Source organism: Cryptotermes secundus, unplaced genomic scaffold, assembly GCF_002891405.2.
Source record: "Cryptotermes secundus unplaced genomic scaffold, Csec_1.0 scaffold232, whole genome shotgun sequence".
Taxonomy (NCBI): domain Eukaryota; kingdom Metazoa; phylum Arthropoda; class Insecta; order Blattodea; family Kalotermitidae; genus Cryptotermes; species Cryptotermes secundus.
Genome location: NW_019733839.1, coordinates 811,278 through 835,388, shown reverse-complemented (window position 1 = coordinate 835,388; position 24,111 = coordinate 811,278). Strand labels below are relative to the sequence as shown.

General features: G+C 42.7%; 1 protein-coding gene across 2 annotated transcripts in view; it reads left to right on the top strand.

The window, feature by feature from the left end:
* LOC111868224 (sushi, von Willebrand factor type A, EGF and pentraxin domain-containing protein 1) overlaps window positions 1-24,111 on the top strand; it is a 73,768-nt gene that overhangs the window by 24,855 nt on the left and 24,802 nt on the right. For both annotated transcript variants that reach the window (XM_023858674.1, XM_033752959.1), the window contains 2 exons: window positions 1,781-2,026; window positions 10,717-10,941. In XM_023858674.1, coding sequence (XP_023714442.1) covers window positions 1,781-2,026; window positions 10,717-10,941 — 471 coding nt within the window. The remainder of the gene's footprint in view (window positions 1-1,780; window positions 2,027-10,716; window positions 10,942-24,111) is intronic.

Sequence of the window (24,111 nt, the reverse complement as noted above, 5' to 3'; positions counted from 1 at the left end):
TCCATACCCCGTTTAATAGTCACACCCCTAAATCGTGACAGTATGTTAAAAATTACAAACATGGCGACGGTGCGAAACATTAATGTTATATCCGCGAAATTTTAGAGTTTAATTTTCATTTGTGGAAATTATTTTGCACTAGTTTATAAGTTGGCCTTAACAATGGCAAATAACATGTATGGCCTCCCCCAAGTGTAAACATTGGCCAGTTTGGGGAAAAATAGCAGAAAAGTGGAGAGTAAATATAAATATGTTACCTGATGATGATCATTAAGAGCCGAAACACCTTGTAAAATTCTGTAAAGTTTATACACGAACTATGGTGACGGAGCAAATTTTTATGAAATTTAATGCTGCGTGAAATCTGTTGATTTTTTTTTTTGTTGCTAGTGGGGTGGGACTAAGTCCCTTGTACTGCGGTCACTTCTGGCCTATTGTACCAGCCACAGATGATAAGTGAGGGTGATTGTAGAGCAGTTCGTGGAATGAAGATTGGCAGGGAAACCGAAGTACACGGAGAAAACCTGCCCCAACGCCACTTTGTCCACCACAAATCCCACTTGACCAGACCCCGGGATCGAACCTGGGCCGCCGTGGTGGGAAGCCAACGACTAACCGCTTGAGCTATGGCGCGGCCCTGAAATCTGTTGATACAATTCATTATTGTTCCATAATGGATCAAATGAAATGGCGTTCATTGAACACTCTTTCCTCTATTTGTATGTGTCACATGATATTTATTTATATACAGCGTACTCTTTTAGAGATGATGTTTTTTTTCATTTGGTGCTACAGCCCCAATTTGGGCCTTGGCCTACCTCCGTGAAACTCTCCGTTTCACTTCGTTTTACAGGATCTTAGTCATTCGGTGGGATTTCTTGGGCGGGTGATCAGCTCGTCCCAAGGCCTCTATCTGTACACAGACACTAAACGTCCATGAACCCATGATCTAGGCTTCCGAGCGAGCGAAGACATTGCGTGCTTTAGACCGGCTTAGAGATGATTAGATGAACCAAATTGTACTACCTAAGAAGGAAACACTTAAATTAAAACATTCTGTGAAACCCGATCTCCAGTTCGCACAGTTCGTTTTTTGTGTATACAGTAAAGAACCGAATCCACTTAACAAAAATTCTTACCAGTAACAATTATAAAATCCCGATTAAAGTAGATACAACTATTATTTCTTGACTGAAGTGGAAGTTGTTGCAGGTGTGGACGAATAAGCGAATGAACTTAGTTGCGGTAGCAGAATGCGTTTGAAAAATATCGTACATGTATATGTAATTACAGCTGAAAGTTCCCTTTCGACTTTCAACAGTGTTATCACGATTATAGAATATGTGTTTCTCAGTTCGTCTATTGGGAACTGTTTCTGAAAAATTTAATCCTCAATTGATTAGGATTCCCTCGATCGCCACTTCCCATGCCCTCGACTTAGGCGTCCGTAGCACAATAGAGAAACACGCGGACACACATTTGTTCCCGAAGCCGGATTCGACCTTGCGATTCTGATGTTCCAGCGACCCAACACTGCGCATCCACTCTGATTGGCTAGGACAATTGCCTATTATCATAATTTATTAACTTGCTAGGTTGCGGTTTTCATGCAGTATACGCAAGGAAGCTGATGACAGATTAATGAATGGCCGAACGCCATGGCAATTATGCATTCTCTGCCCCCCCGCACATAATGAATGAGTACGGTGAGTGCTGTGAACCAACCGTAACAGGTCGCCCATTGTTGCAAGCTGAGGGTTATGTCATTGGATTCTTGCAGAGATGGAGGAAGAGGAGGAGGAGGAGGAGGCAGAAGAGACTGACTGCCCACGATTGCCGGCGGCGCCGCACACACGTGCTGTGACACTGAGGGGCCGACAGAACGCGAACAGCGCCGCGCCCGGCACTGAGTTGGAGCTGCGATGTGAACCCGGGTACCGCGATGCCCGCCTTCCCTGCCAGCCCGCCCTGCTCCGCTGCGAAAAGGCGACATGGCAGATAGTACAGGGCGCCCTCCTAGAGTGCAGTACGTACACACACAAACACAGTTTCGCGTTCATTTATTGATCTATGGATTGTTTAATGATGCTGTCAGTAGCTCAGGTTGTACAGCGTCGAATGATGCGATGATTTGTGAATGATGAATTTGAAAGGTTCTGGAAGGAAGCGGTCATGGCCCAGTTTGTTATTGTGACGCATATGACAATTGCTAGACAACGGTTCTACAAGCATGTTCCCGTGGAAACGAATGGACGCGGTAATAGACGTGCTATTCGAGATGGTGGTCTCTCTTCGGTTCGCCCCGAGTTATTGTAATAGTCTTCCCCACGGGTGAACTTGAGCCACGCGTTGGGAACCACTTGTAACTATGTTACGTCCTACGCTTGGACGCCAGGTGTAACTGTTCTTATGCTCGGACGTTGGACGTCACTTGTAGTAGTCATTGGGCCCTTTCGTTGTTCGGTTATTTCTATGACTGCCCCTCCTTTTCCTTTGCTCTTCACCTTCGCCGTGTTCCTGGACGCCTTAACTGAAATTACACTGCACTCCTTCCCTGTCTCGTGGATGTCGAGAAGTTACATGGGAAGGAAGGAGAATTGTGGTTGATGGTGCTAGTAGGCAAGGGTTCTCTACGCCTACGATTACTAAAGTGTCTCGCAAGTAAGGACAAGTCGGGAGTAGCTGGGTTGTGCGCAGTATTGGTAGAGATGAGTTCTTATGTAGGGTTCTACGGGCCTGGCTAGGGCAAGTCAGGAAGAGCCTTATGTTACAGTCACGTACACCACTCCAAGACTTTTGCTCTTTCAGTAATTATTTATTAACTCTTTGATAACACAGAAAACCATACTTAACGGAACTAAATTTTTCTTACACTTTTGTGAATTTGAACTTTGTACGGCTTATAACACCAGAAATTGTACTTTATCGAAGTGACGTAGTTTTTGTGTCTGAATTGGCCGAAAATTGAATGGAAACTCCTGTTGGATAGTGAACTGTCTGGAATTTTGAAGTCCAGGAACCACAGAATCCAAGAGAAATCCCCTCCTCCAAACATGTACTATTGCACATTTTGTAACTTTTCGTTGTGACGACTCCACAGACTAGAAAGAAACCGAAAATTTAAACTGAATTGGCTTGGCCCTGTAAGAAGATATTTGGACAAACTTATCTGTTAAAGGCTGTTCCATGCTCTACAGGCCTGGCCAGATGCACTGCGTTCTAGAAGTAGCAGTTTTTCATAAACAATAATGTTTAGGTGAAGTAAAGACTATTTTTATAACCCAACCATGGAAATATGTTTTGAGTTTTGAAATGTCTTATTGCTAAGGAAGATGAAGTTCGGAGAAAGAGTACCTGTGTGTTTCCAACTGCTAACATTTTTCCAGTATGCTTTCATTCTTCTTTTATAACAAGTGCAGAGTAACCTTTTTTTTTTTACTACATCGATAGGCTGATCACAGAAATGACAACAAAGAACTTCTAACACACTTGATTTTTGTAATTCTCCAAGTTTTGTATGGAATGTACATGAATGTCATTTCTCAGTTTAAAATAATTACGTTATTTAAATAATAACCGAATTTATTCGCTAATAAAACACCATTTTCTCGCGTCAGAGGTCATGAAAGATATTGAAGCCATAAAAATATGAAAGTGAAAAAACACACTTTTTTGACTCAAAATTCCTTGCACAAACCTGTGAAGTGATGGAAAATCTGTGCTTCCAGATTCGAAATCGTCATATCAGGATGAATTTCTGTAGGTTACCATAACTTTGTCGACAAGTTCAGTGAATCTCTAGTTGTAATGGAATTGATTGATTCACACACGCACTCACGTGCACACACATAGTTTTTTCAGTTCGATAGGTATATTTATTATAACGATCTCGTGCGCACGCGGGTTTGTTTGTGTGATGATAATATTTGTTATAACGATCTCGTGCACACGCGAGTGTGTTTGTGTGATGAGAATATTTGTTATAACGATCTCGTGCACACGCGAGTGTGTTTGTGTGATGAGAATATTTGTTATAACGATCTCGTGCGCACGCGCGTGTGATTGTTTCAGTGAGTGAGTGGTTATATGAGAGACAGGAACTGTTATTTTCTGCAGACATATACTGAACTTCTTGATTCATTTTCATGTATCCTATGTGTGAACACTTTGCACCATAAGTGATTAGGAGAAGAATATATGTTGTGACCAATTTTATGCTCTTTTTGTCTGCTTGAGAGATGGTTCTTTAAATAATCGGCGAGACATTTGGTCAGTGTTTTTATTATCTAGACGGACCGAGTCACATTCATATTCACACATTTTGATCTTGTGAGACCACAAACAAGGTTGACATGCAGAACACCCATATTCACTAGTACCGTCAATTTGCCGTGCCAGATATTTTATTTGCTACATAAAGATGTTACGAAAGCATTTCAGTACAGTCTGCGGCAGAATTGCTGACTCTAAAATCACAGGAGAAATAAAAACTTATGTTAATAGTGTAGATAATGGTGCTGTAATTGCGAAAACATACCATTATCAATTTATTGAAGTGAAAATACCTTATAGGTGCCCCGAGTCCTAAGTGAGGTCCTTCCGTCTGTTTTTTCTGTCTAAATTGATTATTTTAATGTTTGGTGTTTGTAAGTGCCTTACCATTGTATATTCTCATCTGGTGAATAAACTTGACATTGTAATATAGGATGGCAGGTTCTCACAGCGGTGGTTATGAAGAGTTCTGTCATCTGGGATGTAACGCCCTGTAGTCCGTTGAAAGTGAACCTACTTTTCATAGGAACATATCGCCTCCATTTTCAGGGTCGAAGAATAAGCGAAGCAAGAAACCAGCATGAAAGCAGTTGGTAAACAGAGACACTGTTCTGTTTGCTACCTGCTTTCACGCTGACAGTATGTTCCTCCGAAACGTCAGTTGACTTTCAACGGACTACAGGGAATTATAACCCAGCGAACCCTAACGTTAGGAACAGCCGGGATAGCTCAGTCGGTATAGCAACGTGCTTCGGGCTCTACGGTCGGGCATTGATTCACGGCAAGGGAACTCCAGACCGGCTCCGGGGTCCATCCAGCCTCTTATGCTCATTGAGTACGGGTGGCTGATTCTTCTGTGGTAAATTTTCCGGGGTGTGAAGCTGACCATCTCCATCTAAGTTCCGAGGTCAAGTATGGCGGAACCATACCTCCATTCCCCCGCACGTCTTCATAATATGGTGCTTAATTAATTTGGGCACGGGGACAGCTTTACCTTTTTAACTTAACGTTAGCCCCATCTCTCTGTTGTTTTATTTGAAAAAGTCTTACAGAGTTTTTGTGTGTGCATACTTTCTGTGAAAAATGCTTGAAAATTACGTTCCTACCTCGCGGAAAACATTGCCCCTTCATTGTAAAGAACAACCGATTCATGCTGTTCAGGGAAATAATCTCAGTTTGTTCTGAGAAAAATTGAGTAATATTATTTAGAGCAAATAATTGCTGTTTATTCTGAAAACCATACAGAACTCCTGAATACAATCTTTGGGGGGAAAAAATGCAGTATTTATTAATGCCAGAGCAAATTGTACATTTTTTTCCTTGGCACTACAGCCCCAGTGGGCCTAGACCTACCTCCATGAACTTCTCCGTTCACAAATTGTACATATAGCTAGTACATTACTTAGGCTTTAATCAGTAATCTGGCTTGCATACTAACCCTTATATTGTTAACTGAATTACAGTACACTAATTAAAATAGTAATAGTGCTTTATTTATATGTTGTTTTCGAGTTTCGATTATTGCAGTAAAGTTCATCAAATATTGACTTTTTTAAATACCTTATATGTATCTCATTTGGTTGAGGCACTATGCTAGAAGCCGGAAGGTCGCGAGTTCGATTCCCGATGAGGTCATTGGATTTTTCAATTAACTAATCCTTCCAGCCGCACTATGGCCTAGGGTCGACTTAGTCTCGAACAGAAACAAGTGTCAGAAATCTTCCCGGGGGTAAAGGGCGGCCGGCGCGTAAGACTGACAACCTCGCTTCCATCTCTGAGCCGATTGTCTAGAAAATGTGGAAGCCTTGACGTCTCACAACCATGGGTCTCCACGGCCTGTTACAGGGCTAGCTTTACTGTGTATCTTTCTATCGAATGCACAAGTCTGCTGGCGGAGTCCCGATGCGAAAAAATACATCCCGTCAAGTTAATATAAGGTAGTAACACCGAATTTTGAACTGTTACTTAACGTTGTCATGCTTGTATATTTATCGGATACTGTTCTGAGAACACGCATGATAGATTTATCGCGCTTGTAGAGAATAAATAACAGTTTTAATGGACAGGAAAACACGTTTTTATTGTAAAGAGTTATTTAGTTTAGTTGACAGTACAAATGTATGAAGTGAATTAATGTCGTTGTAGAGTCAAGATTTTTAAAGACGTAAAATCGTATAAAATATCAAGATATTTACAATCTAATGGCCGAATTAGGTATATAAAAACATAAGATTACTTGATGGCCGATCCCAGTGGCCATGAGGGCTAAGACGTAAATTGTCCCCTTTCTCTGCAACACTGGTGTGGCTGATTCGACTCTCGCGCAATACATGGTCGTGTCTTTTCGTTTTTTCTTGACATAAGTCTGATCCTGCATCCAAGTAGCGCTGTATGAAAATATAGATAATTGTATTTTGGTAGAAAAGACTCAGGCTGTGGTCGGGATGTAGCACGAGGAAGGTTTCTTGTATCTCTGCTTGGGCTCAATAAATGTGGACAAGAATGCGATAACAAATGGTTACAACGATTGTCATTTTCGGCCTTTAGGTGTTTTTTTATACAAATTGCCTAAATTGAGGCATATTAGAGAGGTCTGTCCGTCTTCATGTTTCATGTCGAAAACCACAACAAATCTCAGTGGGCTTGCACTGAAATTAAACGAATCTACATAATTATTTTTCTGACACATAGATGTAAAGGGACACGCGGTAGCGTAGTTGGTTGAGGCGCTATGCTACAAGCCGAAGGTCGCGGGTTCGATTCGCGATGAGGTGTATAATCCTTCCAGCCGTACTGTGGCCCTGTAGTCGACTCAGCCTCGAACAGAAATGAGTACCAGGAATCTTCCTGGTGGTAAAGGGCGGCCGGCGCATATTATTATTATTATTGGAGGGGGTGGGTTTCCCCATGCACCGCGACCAGTGGTCTATTGTACGTCCCCCTGTGATATTCTACCAGTCTCTATACCCTACCGGTACTGGTGCGTGCCATCAGTCCCGACTCAGCCAGCGAGTTCGGCCTCTACTGGCTCAGCGGTATCTAGATGCTTCCCCCATCTACCAGAGGCGTTAGAGACTATTGTTGGGCGGGAAATGTCCGTTATAATTTGGCTCAGAGGCCTCCTTGAGGCATGAGGTTCTTTTACGTGCCGTAAAGCCGGCCGGCGCATAAGGCTGACAACCTCACCACCATATGTGAGCCAGTTGTCTAGAAAGTGTGGGAACCTCGACCTTTTATCAGTCAGATGTAAAGTCTGCCGATACTTCACATGAAGTTTAAATACAAATGTATCTGTTTTCTCGAACAGCTTCTCGCACAAGCATTTGTACAGAACATTATAGTGTACAGAGCTCGTTAAGGTCTAATCCCCGTTATTTGTGCATATGAGGATTTCAGTGTCAAAGTCTGACTGCACTTCAATTCGTGGTTTAAGATAGGAATATCCTTGAAATACTGGGATACAACAGGTGTCTACCCCTCTTGGATCTTTTAAAGTACACATTGAAAGAGAATGAACTATAACATATTAACAAGAAAAACTAAAAGCGTTTAACAACTTCTTGAACGAAATCGGCATACGTTCTTAAGTAAGTTTTCTGGCTGTCTCCCCTCGAAAAGTCTTGGCAGCGCCAATGTCTGAGCCAAATATCCCAACCCCATGAAAGAAGGGATTTTTATGACCACCTGGCCACACGGGCGTCGCCAGTAACTAGGCCTCCTATTCATCTGCTGAAGAAGACACCTGCCCCGAAATTTTAAATCAGACTGAGCTTCTCAGTGTTCGTGACGAGACGAATTGGCGTGGGCGGCAAATTGCAACTTGTGAATCCAGCCGTGCGGATATGGCAGTCTCCCGTTAACTCTTTCAGAAAGCAGGAGTCATCCTCACATACATTTGGACTGGTCACACACACCAAACATATGAGCATGTGTTGCCATGAGCTGTAGTGAATCCAGTGTGCCAAATCTATATAGCTCACGCTCTCTTGTGTTATTTTAAAGAAGTCTGTGCTATCGTGTCACTTACTGTTATTGTTTTCTAATCCCAATTACAGGTACATATACAGCCTGACTACGTATCACTTAAGGCACCATATTTGTTTAATTTTGCCATTTTACCCACAGTTTGTCTGTCAGTCTCGTTTAAACAACCTTATATATATAATTTTATTTATTTTTAGTCCGAGTAAAATTATGGACTATTAACTTGAATTTAACTAGGCGGAAATAGCATTTGACACTTAACCCCCTCTCTCCCCCCCTCCCACCACACACACACACACACACACACAGCGTTTTACACCTCACTATTGCCATGTTGGTAATTATTTACAAATAAAAGGAGTAATTTGTAACAATATTTATTTGTATGTTTATCATCTATGCGTGTGCAGAATTTCACTTGCCTGATATCATTGTTCAGTTGTGACCACCAGCCCAAAATCTTTGTAGCTTGTAGAATTCACTGCCTACCTACTATTTTACACGAAACAACAATTACCATAATAGACAGTATTGTCGCGTATCGGGCGTATATCGCGACAAATAAGTTCACGCCGTATTTTATATAGCGAATTTTATTTCACACTCGCTCTTACAATCACCCAAATTACAGATTTACGATTACTGCTATCTGCAGTATCACAAATAGTACACTCCAAATGCCACAATACAACTGACTGGTTGCTGGCTAACTCGGAAATAACTCGGAGGTAGCTCGAGGACTGACTCGTAGGTAGCTCCAGGACTGACTGACTGACTCAGTACAACTGACTGTGAATAGCCTTCGCTGCTCCCTATGTAGCCTCGATCGGACAATACGGCCACGTAATAGGCACCCTTGTTGCTAGGCGCTGTGTTGCTAGCAACGCTAGCGGTAGTAACCGCTGTTACTACTTGGTGACGTCACCGCTGTTGACTCGCGTTGCCTAGCGACCAGGATCCTAGGACTCGGCTAACATCGGCTCGCTTCGGCTTCGCTCGGCGCATCACGGCTGGCGGGGGGTGGGGGAGGGCTCATAGCTCAGCATGTCACAGTATATATTTTAGAAGGTTTATTATCTCGTAAAGTGCCGTTTCGATCGTTCCCACCTCAAAATTTCGTATACCCGATCTGTCGTTAATACTGGTGGATATGAAATTAAAAAGATACAAAGGTTGTATGGCCTATTATGACATGATATTTATATATTTAATGAAAATCAATTTGGTTCAGAAGTCATTAGTCACCGACAGACACGCATTCTCATAGATATGATGGTACCATGTTCATATCTGACCTTATAAAATAAGGAAAAGTGTGTTATAAATTCGAACTGTCCACGTTTGCGTTTTATATGAGCTTTTAGGACTGATGACTTGCAGTTACAGGGTGGTTCGTTACTTTTCGATATTATTTAACTTATTCCAGGAGCTGAGTGCTGTGCCACCACAAGTCTCGAGATTTCAGAATTAAGTACTGAATGAAGAGTTTAAAATATTAGGCTATTACTGAGGCCACAACGTCATTTATTTTGATAATCTTTAATTCAGAAAGCTTAATCTTCCTAAGAAGCTGTTACAGGCCAGTCTGTATAATGACCAGGCTGTCGGAGTGGACGCCATTTCGCCTGTCTTCATGGAGTCTTGCTTAATTAAGCGTAGAGACAACTTTTACATTTTTACTTCATCCTTTAAATTTCTATCTCCTATTTACAAAGCCAGAAATTAAAATATTATTATCATTACTGGCAAAACAACCCTTTTTGAGCTATAACCTTCCTTAGAAGATTTTGTCAGATTAAACCATCCGGTTTTCACTTCTTAGGATTTCGCATCAGTAGTTTTGCACGGAGCAAGGTCGTCAGCCTAGCATGCAATCCCCAATCTATCTATCTGGCAACTGGTGCTGGTCCTTACCAGCACAGCTATTCTTGGTTCCGAGTCTCGTGGTACCGATGACCATATTTTACTGCCTGACAGCTTTCGGAACCTTCAGACTGGGGGCCCTCCTCCCTGGAGGAACGCGTCTGTGTGCATAATGAGGGCCTTAACAACTTGTACTTTTCACCAAGTGTTCCTGGTGTGATTATATCAAGAATGAGGAGATGGGCGGGACATATGACACACATGGGGGAGGTAAGAGTGCGTAAGAAATTGTGATCGTTAAGCCTGAAGGGAAATGTCCCCTTCGGAGAAGAAGGTATAAATGAGAGAATAATATTACGATGCATTATAGAAAGATGAGTGAGGGTGTAGACTGGAATGACATAGTTCGAGATGGGTTTCAGTTTCAGACTCTTGTGAAGACAGTAATGAACCTTCTGGTTGCACAAAAGGTGGGAATTTCTCAACCAGCTGGTCGGCCATCATCTTTTCAAGCAGGATTGCATTGTATGTTAGTTTCAAATACAATAAATGCTGATGATGCATAGTAGCAAGTTGTGGTTATTCTTATGGTTGCAGTTCCCGTGGAAGGGTGTGTGTCTCCTCCGAGCATCGAGCACGGGTCCTTGTTCGGTCCTGCAACTGATGGACGATACCATGTACATGGTGAAGTTGCGTATGCATGCCAGCCCGGCTTCACATTGTACGGATATTCTGTGCTAACCTGCGCCCCCAGTGGTTGCTGGGAGCCTACTGATCTGCCGGAGTGTCGCCGTGATCTGTCATTATCACCAGAAGACTACAGTACGTACTGATATGTCTTTTCTGCTTTCCACTACATTCAAAGCTGCAGTACATTCCACTTCAGAATCATATAACATGGACTCTTTAGAAGAACTGGTCTGTCATTTCCTATCAGGACAGAATATAAAGCTTCATTTACATATGGAAATGTTTCCTAATTCTTACTTCATTGCATGCATATACAGAGCCGGGATAGCGCAGTCGGTATTTCAACTGGCCGAGGTGTCAAGTTTGAGTTCCGGTAGGTTCAAGATTTTTCTCCTCTCCACGTTGTCCAGACCGGTTTTGGGGCCCACCCAGCCTCCTATCCAGTGGGTATCCGGGGCTCTTTCCCCAGAGGTAAACTGGACTGAGCGTGTAGCTGACCACTGACTTCCAACTTGTGCTGAGGTCAAGAATGGTGTAGCCATACCTCCACTCTCACACATATGTCTTCATGCCATAGTGCTTAATTATTTAAATTAAGCACAGGGACAATTTTACCTTTTACCTTTGCATGCATGTAGAAGTCAATTTGTCATGTTGTTTCGTAAAGATAATTCAGGCTGAAGATTACTGCCTTCGGGGGTGTAGTGCGTTTTAGTCTCATATTTGCCAACGTTTTGGAGGAATTTCCTGCTTCCATATTCAAGAAGATGTTTTATCCGAAATGGTGATTGCTATGAGAACCTCAAATGTCATGGAACATGAGCTACTCAAAATTGGATATCACTGCTATAATAAAACACCAATTTTGGAAATTTGAACTTGAAACTAAGCAAGATATTAATATGTCAATAGTAAGGTGAAGAAAGTTCCCCATCACCCGAGGATGGAAACAGAGCCCATTTCCAAAATGTGTTCTGTGGGCCTTTTTTAAGAATACAGGATGATGGACAAAGTCGTTGATGGGGAACGCTGCCGAGAGTTGTTTATTGCTGCGTAGTAACCGCGGTATCACCTGTTACGTCACTGTGGGAAGTACTGTTACGTCACCGCGGGGGAAGGGGATGGAGTATTGACTGGCCTGTTACCGTAGCAGCGGCAGTTGCTCCGATGCTGTTACGTCACCGCGGAGGGAGGGTGTTTACCGAGCGTTGCGACATCCACGTCACAATGTGTATTCAGTAACACATATAGAACGGAGACAAATGAAATACCAAAGCAGGTACCAGGATACAAAGCATTAAGAATAAGAAGGAAAGATGGAGGGCTTAACTACATAGGTGAACCAAAGCGGTAATTTAGCCTAATCGTGCATTGTTTATCATGATGGTGGAAGTGTTGGGAGTTTATTTGAAACATGTGAAAATAAACAGCGTTGACAAATGTTCAGTACGCCTACTTCAGTCCGCAGAATGTTTGCGTGACCTACGGAGAAAATGGTTTAACGAAGACGCCCCGATCTTTCTCGATACGGTGCGTACTGGACACATTTTACTTGCAGGAGTACACTTGGTCGTCGACTTACGACCAAAAAAAAAAAAATGAAAAATAAAAGATGATTAAAATGTAAAAGTTTTTAAAAATAAATTATAAAGATGATAAAAAGATTAGAAAGGTTAAAAAATACTGTTAATAAATAATCGACTTACGACCTGTCAGTCAGAACGGAAGTCGGTCGGAAGTCGACGACCAAGTGTATTGATGATATAATGTGTTTTAGACTGTGCGCAATACAGCAAAGACGGAGAAGTTGCTGTACAAGCGAGGCGAACTCGTATTGGTTCCTGATAAGCAGCGTAATTCTCTCTGCTAGTTTATGCGTAGCAGAAAGCCACAATAACGTACAGGTAACACGGAGGTGAACTGCTGGAACAAGTTTATGTGAAACCAAGGTGATTATGTAGTCAGTAAGATGTCTCTGATTGCTGTGTGGTTATTCTGGCACAACTTTAAATACAGTTCCTTTCTTCTTCTTCTTCGTATATTCGGTCGACGATTGAGATGATCAACGTCATCCTCGTGCTACTCTTAACTGAGGAAGCAACATCCCTGGCAGTTGGCCCAGTGGGCGCAGAGCCTTGCTGGACGTGTTGATCCAGTTCCTTGTTTGATGTTAGTTTACTGCGTAGGTAATGGTCTTGAAAGCTACGATAGCTGTGAACGACGAATTGAGGATGGATATCTCGGTCTATTTTAAGCGATCACACGTTTTCCCTGCGGGACTTAGAGAATCCATGAAGAACCTCATCAGATAGCCAACCTTTGGGCAATGAATCGAACCCGAGACACCTAGATTACAAAGCAGGACTAATAACTATTCGACCCCGAAGGTCAGCAGGTTGTTTTTACGCCTTTATGCCAGATTCAATAACAATGAGATATGTTGCTGAAGGGTATATGAACTGCATGCTTAAGAGTGAAGAATACCCAGGAACCTGCAGAAAGCAATGTTATTATACTCATGTTTTACGCAGTTTCTTTTCAGGTACTTATATTTTGACGTTCGTTTCATAGGACCTACAGTTGTTTTCCATTTCCGCTAAGCAGTTCAGCATTAAATAAATTTATCTTTTCATCCACACAAGAGATATATATTTTCTGTTAATGATGTGTCCGTTTCTTGCAGTTTCCTATTTAAGCAGCGTACAGAAATTGTTTACGCTGGAGCAAAAGGTTGATAGTTCAGGAGGGAGATGAAGCTTGACGTCTGAATAAGCCGTCTTGCTGCACGTGCTCCGTTACGGGACTCAGCATGAGCCTGAGTCATTGTTACCGCATGGGGTCCTAGCTGTCACTTCCAGACATCCATTTCACTAATCACCGTATTTGTCAGTGTTAACTGATGTCGGTCGCCACAGAACGTAGACGGATATGGTTACAGTGATGACTGCAAACTGTAGGCAGCAACCCTGATGGGGTCGCCTGTAAAGGAGCTAAGAAGAAAGAAGGCTGAACCAGAAGTTGTCTGCAACCATAGATCACTTGCGCGTCCAGTTTGGTGTTTATTTTACTTTCTCATATAAGTGATAAAAGGTAAAGGTAAAATTGTCCTTGTGCTTAACTAATTAAGCACTGCTCCCCCAAGGCGTATGGAGGAATGTATGTATAAATCCACATTTTCTTTACCTCGGCATTAGCTGGAGGTGAGTGGTCAGCTTCACCCTCCTGTCGCTTTACCCACTGGGAAGGAGCACCCGGTACCCGTTGGATAGGAGGCTGGGTGGGCCTCAGAACCGGTCTGGACGACGTGGAGTAGACTAGAACTCTGACCCCTCGGTCGTCCAGCCCCGTAGTTAGTCGTTATACCGACTACACTATCCCGGCTCCCCATATAAGTGATATGTATGAGAAAATATTATTATGGCGAAACAAAAATGTCGATTCTTACGGATTTGTATGTTTCCAGCACCCATGAAAATGAAAGCTTAATTCATGTGAGTAGGTACTCTGACGGTGAAAATCCTGAACACAAAAAAGGGGATTTGCTATGCTGTCTGTCTATCTGTATGGATGTGCGCCCCTCTAACGGTTTAGCGATTCCACGAATTATGTTCATATTCCTTATTTGAGAGTATCCATCATAAGTCGGTGTCCGATGAATATAAGCATTCTGTCTCCAACATCAGGAACCATCCACATATGCCCCTCAAAACAAAATGAACGTTTTCTCGAAAAAAAAACTCCAACGATTGAGATTAAATTTCAGTAAGTTATGGAGACCGTCGCCCTAAATGAATTATGTAGTTCATATGTCTTCAGGCAAATGAAGGTACGCACCCTAGTAGCTCAGATGGTTACAGAACGCTCACGGCTTGAACCTGTATATTCAGTGACCAACAGTGGTGTACCGACCAATAGTCAGTTTCGTTTTAGAGTTGACGTAGTCGAGGTCAATTGTATGTGACAAGATACGTGCAATGCCTGTGCACCGTCATTTCTGCGTTTTTAGAGATTAAAGCAGAGCGTCGTGTTTCCATAAACAGGCGAGTACATTGTAACGAAAAATGTTTTGAGCAAGAAGGTATACGTCTTAATGAGGTATAGAATACATTTTGTACAGCTGAAACATTGCTGCCTATCTTGCATGGCATGCATACGGGTATAGATTAATTTGTCATTTCGCGTTGACAGCAGTAATACGAAAACCAAATTAAATTTGGTGCTTGAAGATCACTGTGTTCTGGGATGTGGTATCGTATGGTTCTGTGGATACCGACGTTTCGGATTAACGTCAATACAAATATATCAGACTGCAAGGCACCACATCCTAGGATGCAGTGCATCGTAATCTTCTCAGTCACCGCCATGACGACCTCAAATCCAAATTTCTTGCTTATTCCACCTTTAAAATAGCAATTACCATTCGTACATGAAGTGGCGGTTGAGTTCATTTCAGCACTTCATTTATTTTGAACTAGCAATCTACAGTTAAGGGATGTAAATAAAACAACGATTTCATTGTTTTGTATACGTGTTCAAACATGATCTCTTATTGTGAAAGTCCTGTTATATTTCCCTGAATTGCCACTTATTAAAAATTAACAATAGACAATAATAATAATAATAATAATAATGCATTCCTGCCGGGATAGTACTTCTATTAGGCCATGACCGCTTCCTTCTAAATTCGTTCTAGTTCATCATTAATCAGTTACCCGACTATTCGACGCCAGATGGTGTATTGTAGACACGGACGGTGTCGTAAATAAGCCACACAAAATAAGAAAACTTACGCGAAGTATTTTGCAACAAAATGCGCAGAAAAATACTTCGACACAATACCCGAAGTGGGCTAAATGGGGATTGAGTAAAATTTTAACCCTTATCATCAGTAATGTAAAATCATTTTGCCTGTTTGTTTTCCTTTCATGCTTGTTTATTTAGAGTGGCGTTTCCCGAAGTGAGACCCGCGGCCCACCCGTCGTGCTTTTCCCACGATCTATTTGTAATGCATACAAATTGATTGTAATTATTGACATAAAATGGTGTCTTGGGCTAGAAGAGATTGGGTACCACTATCTGGAGGTTGGTAGATGACTGTACGCAATTTAATGAAGTTAAAAGAAAAGTTAAAGATATCCCTGTAACGGGCCGTGGATTCCCATAGGGTTGTGAGACGTCGAGGCTTCCATATTTCCTAGACAATCGGTCACAATTGGCGATGTGATTGTCAGTCTTGCTCGTCGACTGCCCTTTACCCCCACCCCACCCCAAGAAGATTCCTGGTACTCATTTCTGTTAGACGCTGAGTCGACCCCAGAGCCATAGTCCGGCTGGAAGGATTAGGTCAATTGAAAAAAATCGAATGATCTCTTCGGGAATCGAACCAACGACCTTCCGACTTTTAGCATATTGATTCAACTACGCTACCACGTGCCGACATACAATTTAACACATAAATCAGTCAGTGGTCTTCAACCTTTCATACCAGGCAGTATTTATAATGTTTTCGAGTGTTAACTATTGTATGTACGGGTGTATATTGTGTATGTTATTACTGCCCAATATTTATTAATCTTTTTCGTTCCGACTTTTAAATATAAAATAAATTGTCTATTTTGTTTATATATATATTTTTTTTAAAATTCGCATAGTGGGGGGTGGAGTCCAGTTGGGCCCACTCGGCACGGCGGCCATTGATTGGCCTATTGTACCTGCCCCGCGTGATTATGATGATGGAGAATTTGATAGAATGAAGATTGGCAGGGGAAACCGAAGTACTCGGAGAAAACCTACCCCAGCGCCACTTTTTCCGCCACAAATCGCACTTGCCCAGACCCGGGTTTGAACCCGGGCCGCCGCGGTGGGAAGCCAGCGACTAACCTCATGAGCTATGGCGCGGCCTTTGTTTTTATATTTTTGTGGTATTGCGCGACTTGTACGTTTTTAAAATCACAAATAATATAATATTTGAAAATGTGACATGTTACATTTCGCAGAATTCATTATAATATATATAGTATAATAATCAGCACGGAAGAGAATGTACGTGTATCAGAACACGATACCTGGACTGAAGCGCCTAAAGCTCTACTGTAGTGTACTACCATAACCCATACTACGCTGGATACGAGGGAGGTCCGAAAAGTAGGATAATATAAATATTTTTTTGTCAGGATCCGGGATAGCGTAGTCAGTGTAACGACTAGCTACGGGCTGAACGATCGAGGGGTCGGAATTCGAGACCCGGTACGGTCAAGCATTTTCCCTTCTCCACGTCGTCCAGACCGACTCTGGGATCCACCCAACCTCCTATCCAATGGGTACCGTGGGCTCTTTCCTCGGGGGTAAAGCGGCCTGCTGGTGAATCTGACCACTCACCTCCAACTAGAGCCGAGGTCAAGAAAATGTGGATCTATACATCCACTCTCCCATACGCCTTCATGGCATAGTGCTTAATTAGTTAAGCATAGGGACAACTTTACCTTTTTTACCTTTGCTATCTGTCATGGGTTTTATTCAGCACAGTGAATGAGCTCATGAGTAAAGCTACATATGTAGTGTCTCCAAAAACTGCTCTGAGATGGAGTTGTGTGGAAATTCGTTCGTTAATTCCATACTGTCAGAAGACAATGGAGAAACCGAAGTCAGCAGTCCACCAAATACGTGCAGGACTCCACGTGTGAGTGCTTCCGGTGCTGTCGGTGGGGAATGTAGCACCCACCCTGCTGCCCAGAACCTGCGCCCTTTAAAGCATCACATTTCCAGAAAGCGCTTCGACACAGATGCTGAGATTCAGCGTGAAGGGCGTCGTTATCTCTCGGGGTTAAGCCCAGGCATTTACTGCAAGAGGGTGGATATCTCATCTGTCGGTTGAAGAAATTTCATACAAGACAAAGCGATTATGTTGAAGAATAGTACAAATGAGTGATCTGATTGGATTAAACTGTAGTTCGTGGAAGCATTGGGGGAAAAGATCCCCCCCCCACTAACATTAGAAGTTAATCTTAAAAGAACATTACTCAACTTGTAACCGTAGCTTTGCAAGTAGTTCTGGGAAGAACTAATTGCCTATTTTCTTTTCACTACATATTCGCTATTTGATACGCTACGGACCGCATAGAAAACAACGCGTGCAAGAGTTCTTGTATTGTTGCTTGTGTATTCGTTACCGCGGGAAAGTACTTACCGAGCCGTTGCATAGCAGCATTAAGGGAACGCACTGACAAGGTGATCCCGTTAAGTCTCCTGTTTTTTCGAAATAATGAAAGTACGTCAAAAAAAGGAAATGTTTAACATTACAAAGGAGGGGTGGACATTTATCAGTGTCTCCTGGATGCCTCCGTATACATACCAGAGTTTAACCCTTGATCGCCATGAAATGTCACAACAGTACGATTATATAAGCCTTCTCATAAAAAAATATATTTTCGGACTCTCCTCGTATTAGCTATTACAAGTTCGAGAGTTCAGTGTACTTGATATGTCAGTATGAAGCGTTATGGACCAGATATTGTGGTAGCATAGAAGAAGTAAGGGGTCAAGCAAGAACCATCCACGTTCACTGGCGTTTAAGAACGTAAAATACGTCTTACCAGTGGACTGTATCATCGAGTCTTCATTATTGTGGTTTGACGTCTTAACTTTGACGTACGAAGTAACTAGATGACGGGGTAACTGACTCCGTGGGTCCGAATCCTTCTGGAAAAAAACCAGTAGTCATCCAACTCAACGAGAAGATTGTCGCTTCCTAGGGTAACCGCGATTTTATTAGCGCGTTTCCAATATCCTGCCATTGGTCTCTGTTCTGAGTAAGATGACTTAGTCGACACCATTATATCTTATCGTTAAGATTCTTTTTTAATATTGTCTTTCTATCTACACTGAGGTGTTCAAAGAGGTCTTTCTCGTTTTTCAGTTTTAAGTATTCGGGGAGGGCCGGTCACAGTAGCCGCGCGGACTAAGGCATGAACTGTCTTCGCTGGCTCGGACGCTGGGATCGTAGGTTCGAATCCCACACAAGGCATGGATGTTTAATATGTGTATGTGTTTACTGTGTGTTTGTGTTGTCCTGTGTTTAGGTAGCGGCCTTGCGACGGGCTGATCACTCGCCCAAGGCGTCCTACCATATGTGAAAAATGATTACGTAACTGAATAAGAGGCCAGGGCACAATGGGCTGGAAGAGCCATTGAAAAAAAAAAGTATTTAGGAAGGTGAAAAGAGGGAGATCGAGACGGACGCCATTTTTTACATGTGTGTATATGCTGTCGCAATTGACGTGTTTACAAAAGGGAACACGTTAATTTGCCAACCGACAAGCTACCTGGCGAGCCGGCGAGTTGGTCCACTTCGATCGCCAAGGCGTTGCAGATCACGCGCCACATACAAGTCACGATCGAACTTTGTGGTGGCATTTTCTGAAGATGAATAGTTTCTTTTCTTGCCTCTGGTTTTGTCCTCAAGACAGACCTTCGTCTGACGCGTGACCGAACGCAGTACCTCGCGCTTCTCGAGACGGCCCTCAGGGGTGCTATTGTGGTTTCATTTCTGTATAGCAACTGTACGGAACAAAATATGGTTATTAACCAGTTCAAACCGCAAACACTTCAACGTCCAGTAGTAACAAATGTCTACTCGTTAATTATTTTTAAGTGCGGTTATGTGGAACCAGCTTGTTAGTACCTCTTGAAAGCGTCACAGTGCTCGGTATATTCTCTAGCTCATTCCATCTTTAATGTCTTACGTTACACATTTCTAAGATGACTTTAATATTCCACATGTACCAGAATCACAAAATATGCTGTATTCTCCTATTAACAGGTTGGAAGATCAACGAAAAGATTGTCAGCTTAAATAGATAGTCTAATTGCTACAGACCAGAAGGATCCCAGCGGTGAAGTTGAAAATGGTAGGTTAATGCTAAAATTTCATAAGGAATGAAGACTGCTGGCTTCTGGGATGTTACTGTGTGTAATCTGGTAGAAGATTACGGGTATTTCTGAAAAAGTACTGTATTTTTAGGGCCGAAGAGTAAGACAACGTAATCTTCGACCCTGAAGATGGAGGCAGTACGTTCGTCTAAAACTTTCGTAAACTTCTGCCAGATCACACAGTGACCGTTGTGAGAACTAAAAATTTCCAAGAAGAATAGAATTTCGGAGTGTAGTGTTTAACAGTATTCAGAATGCCCCGGTTTCGAGCCTCCATTCATTGACTGGCAGTTTTGGTAGGTTTCGCCTCTTGGTACCAAGAATCACTGTGCCGGCGATGGCCAGCAGTAATTTAGCAGTCTCAGTCAGTTTGAAGGTTACGAGAACCGTCAGACAGTAAAATAATGCCATGAGTCCCGTGGGACTCGAAACCAAGTCACTGTGCTGGCGATGACCAGCATTAATTTAGCAGTCAGGCAGTGAGCATGGAAACAGAGGAATCTCCATTGTTGGAAGCCGCTACCAAGAAACGGTCACAGAAGACAGCAGACTGGGAAGACTTCGTATGTGCTATAATTGAAGAACTTCAAATCCTACATGTGCTGTAATTGTAGTCACGTGTGAAACAACCGAATAACAGTATAATTCTCTAAAACACAGTTCCAAGAAAATGCTTGATTTTGATTATCGGTATCGTTATCGCGATCGACATCAGCTCATGCATTACCTTCTAGCAACAAAGTGGGGCAGTACGAGAGGAAATAAACTTGCAGTGTAAAAAGATGTGTTTGTGTTACAACTACTTCTGTATTAGTAGAATTTCAGGAAGTATGGAATGAATTACGTTTGCACCAACAGCTTTGTGATGGTATCCTTCACAGTACTGCCGTAAGTCCGTATTTTAAAGCTTTGTAAAAGACCTTAAATATTATAATTTTACTGGATTATCATATACAGAGGTCGGATAAAAAGTAATGGCAACAGCTCTGTAGTTCTGAAATGACTCTATTACCTGAGGTAAACACATTCCTTCAATATAATCGCCCCCCATGTGTACCACCACCTGCCAGATTTGTGGAAGGCGTCGTATACTATCAGCGCGTCCACTTCTGTTGATGTCTAACAGTGACCGCCCTACAGAACGAATAATCTCCTCTCTTGTGTTGTAACGTGTCCCTCGCAGTGGTTCTTTCATTTTGGCAGAGAGATCATAATCGCACGAACTCATATCGGGTGAGTATGGCGGATGTTGCAGTATCTCCCTTCGCCAGCTGCGAAGGAGATCCTTGACAGCGTCAGCAGTATGAGCCCTTGCATTGTCATGAAGGATGATGGGGTTCGTTGCCAACAAGTGTCGTCGCTTTCTCCTGAGTGCTGTACGAAGATGATTACGCAGGGAATTGCAATAGTAGGCAGCGTTTACTCTCTGTCGTTGAGGTACAGTGTGGTGCAGTATCACTCCATCAGTGTCATATGCCACCATGAACATTGCCTTCACATTACTCTGTATAGGGCACTCTTTCTTTGGACGAAGAGAGCCAGTATGCTGCCATTCATTTGATTGTCGCTTCAAGTGCGGTTCGTATGAGCGAGGCCAAGTTTCTTCCAGAGAGACAATCCTTCCAAGGAAATCGTCACCTTCCCTCTGGTACCGATCCAACAAGTCCTGTACAATTTCATAACGTTGCCATTGTTGCACCTCGGACATTGTATGGGGTACCCAACGCGGTGCAGTTTTGCGGTATCCAAGAATATCGTGCAGAATGTGGAGCACGGTTTTGTGACATACACCTACCTAGCAGCTAACTCCCGCACGCCCCGTCGACGATCGGCACCCAGCAAAGAAGCAAGAAGCTGAATTGTATGGTTGTCAACATGGGGTCGTCCTGAATGGCATCCCTCCCTTCACGGAAAAATTTCACCCATCGTGCCACTGTGCGATATGGCAAAGCAGCATCAGCACATGCTTCTTGCAGTCCCTGATAACAGTTTGGTGCACTACGACCTCGTTCAACTTTAATTTTTATCCAGGAGCGTTGTTCTTGTTTCGTAAACATATTGTTAGAGTGCTTGAACTGGGCTCCTGCACTTCAAGACGAGCCGTTAGCCGTGAAGACGAAAGCAGAAGGATCTCCATTGTCCTCTGCCACGGAGCAGCTAGTGAAGACATAGACTGAGTAGACTTGGTATGTGCTGCTGTTATTTGTAGAGTGGGTAGATTAATGAAACTAAATAATAATAATAATAATAATAATAATAATAATAATCTGCATAAGATTTGAGGCTTTCACGGCGGTGACTATGAAGAAAGCAGTCTTCTGGGATTTGGCACCGTGTATATATTTGGTGTTAACCGACGTTTCGGAGTCTGCTTTTACCGGTTCTCACGGTCTCTTCGCTTGCAGATTTCTTATGTTTTTTCTTCTACCCTGAAGATGGAGGCGATACGTTCCTCCGAAACGTCGGTTAACACCACATATACACGGTGCCAAATCCCAGAAGACTGCTTTCTTAATAATAATCTGTTTTCGTTATAGCCCATGAAGAAATTTGGCCTGTGTTTTACAGTTCCTTAATCATATAGGCAGTAGATAGGACTCCTTAGGCTGGGGATCAACCCGTTGCAAGGCTGCTACTTACACAGGACAAAACAAACACAGAATAAGCGCAGACATATCCATGCCTCGAGTTTGATTCTAACCTACGATCCCAGCGCTCGAGCGGGCGGCCACTGTGACCGGCTCATGCATATTACAGTTTTATATTATTACATTTATAGTTCAAGTGCATAGGCTAGTTCTCTGCTTTCATGTACCGAATCCCATCTCTTTAATTTATATATCTCATATTCTCTGATATTGTCCAATGACGCGAATAAGAAAAGCAGCTTGGCTGCGGGGTGTGTTATGTACCATTGACATGCGAATTACCTTGTCCTACTCTCACCAATGACTTTAGGGTGGCTGTCCCCGAAAATGCCGAGAAAACATTGTCACTTCACAGTGTTCGTCATAATGTATGAGTATGTCCATTTTCGTTATATTGCTTGCATGGATACCAGACGCAAAACTGATGTCAGTTATGATAGAAACAGACGGTATTACAGTGTCAAGCCGTCTGTCCATAACTTCTCAAGTTCATATCATGCATATTCAGTGAAATCATGGTTTAAATGTGTTCCGTAAGGACTGGGATGAGTAAGAGTGTATGATTGCGACGGTGATCTGTGAGGCTGTACGTACAGACGCGAATTGTCGAATAATCCCGTTAAATTTTCAGGTATTGCTCCAAACGGTATTTCAGTATCGACGTTTCTGTAACTCAAATTCATATCATGCATTTTATTGAAATCATGACTCAGGGGCTGTAATGTGTAAGACTAGATCAGTGGATTGGTAACCTGTGAAAACCGTAGTTTCATATGGGAATTAAGAAATTTCCCATTGAATTTTAAAAGGGGATTTCAAGTAGTACATTGAAATTACAGGTCGTCTTGTTCGAAAGCCACGTGGTAGCAAAACAGGATATGAAACATCAGTAGTGGAAGGTAATTTGTTTTATTCATTTACCAATTAAATGTTTAATTGACTTGCCAGTGTTGCGACTTTCTGTAATCGCGTTCTGGTGTGTAATGTATGACGGCGTCCGAGGGGAACCACCATGTTTGCTGCACGCTGTATGGCTGGAACGTTGGAAATTTGTGTTAAGTTCCGTCCCTTCCAAGCCCCAGATGCGTGTTCATGTGGGCGTATGCTGTGTGCAGTCGCTCTTGTAGTGAACTGACATTGTCAGCTCGAGAGAGGTACTGATCCGGTTTCTTGAACATTGCGACAACTCGCCCTTAGACCCGCATGCATTTCAGCTGTGGGCGGTTAAACAGCGATTAATATGCATTTTATTTTGATCCGTTTTATCAACGTTTCATGAACTCTCAGAACAACACTGTTTCACTGAGAGTGCTTTAAAGGGAGTTGCTGTCCCTGTTTGTTGTTTAGTTCACAAGATGTCTTGGTAATCTTCGCCGTGGGGACCCGGCTACGATCCAGGGTCAGGTCATGTGATTTCAGATGGACAAAGTGGCTCTGGCACGGGTTCTATATCGGTGCTATATACACAGTGTCAATAGTGACAGCCTCGTTAAGTAACAGTCTCAACTGCCACAGCTATGCTACTGTGAAGCCAGGATCCTAAGGTAGGCCGCACACCGGCATGCGTCAAGACATGTAACAGTCAAGACACGATGTCTGTGACATGACGCAAAGAAAGGAGCATAGTTGAAAGGAATGAGATTATGAAAACCACCGCACACAGGTCTGAGTCATGATGCTGACGTCAGCTTCATGCTGACGAATCACGAATGAAGCAAGATTGCGA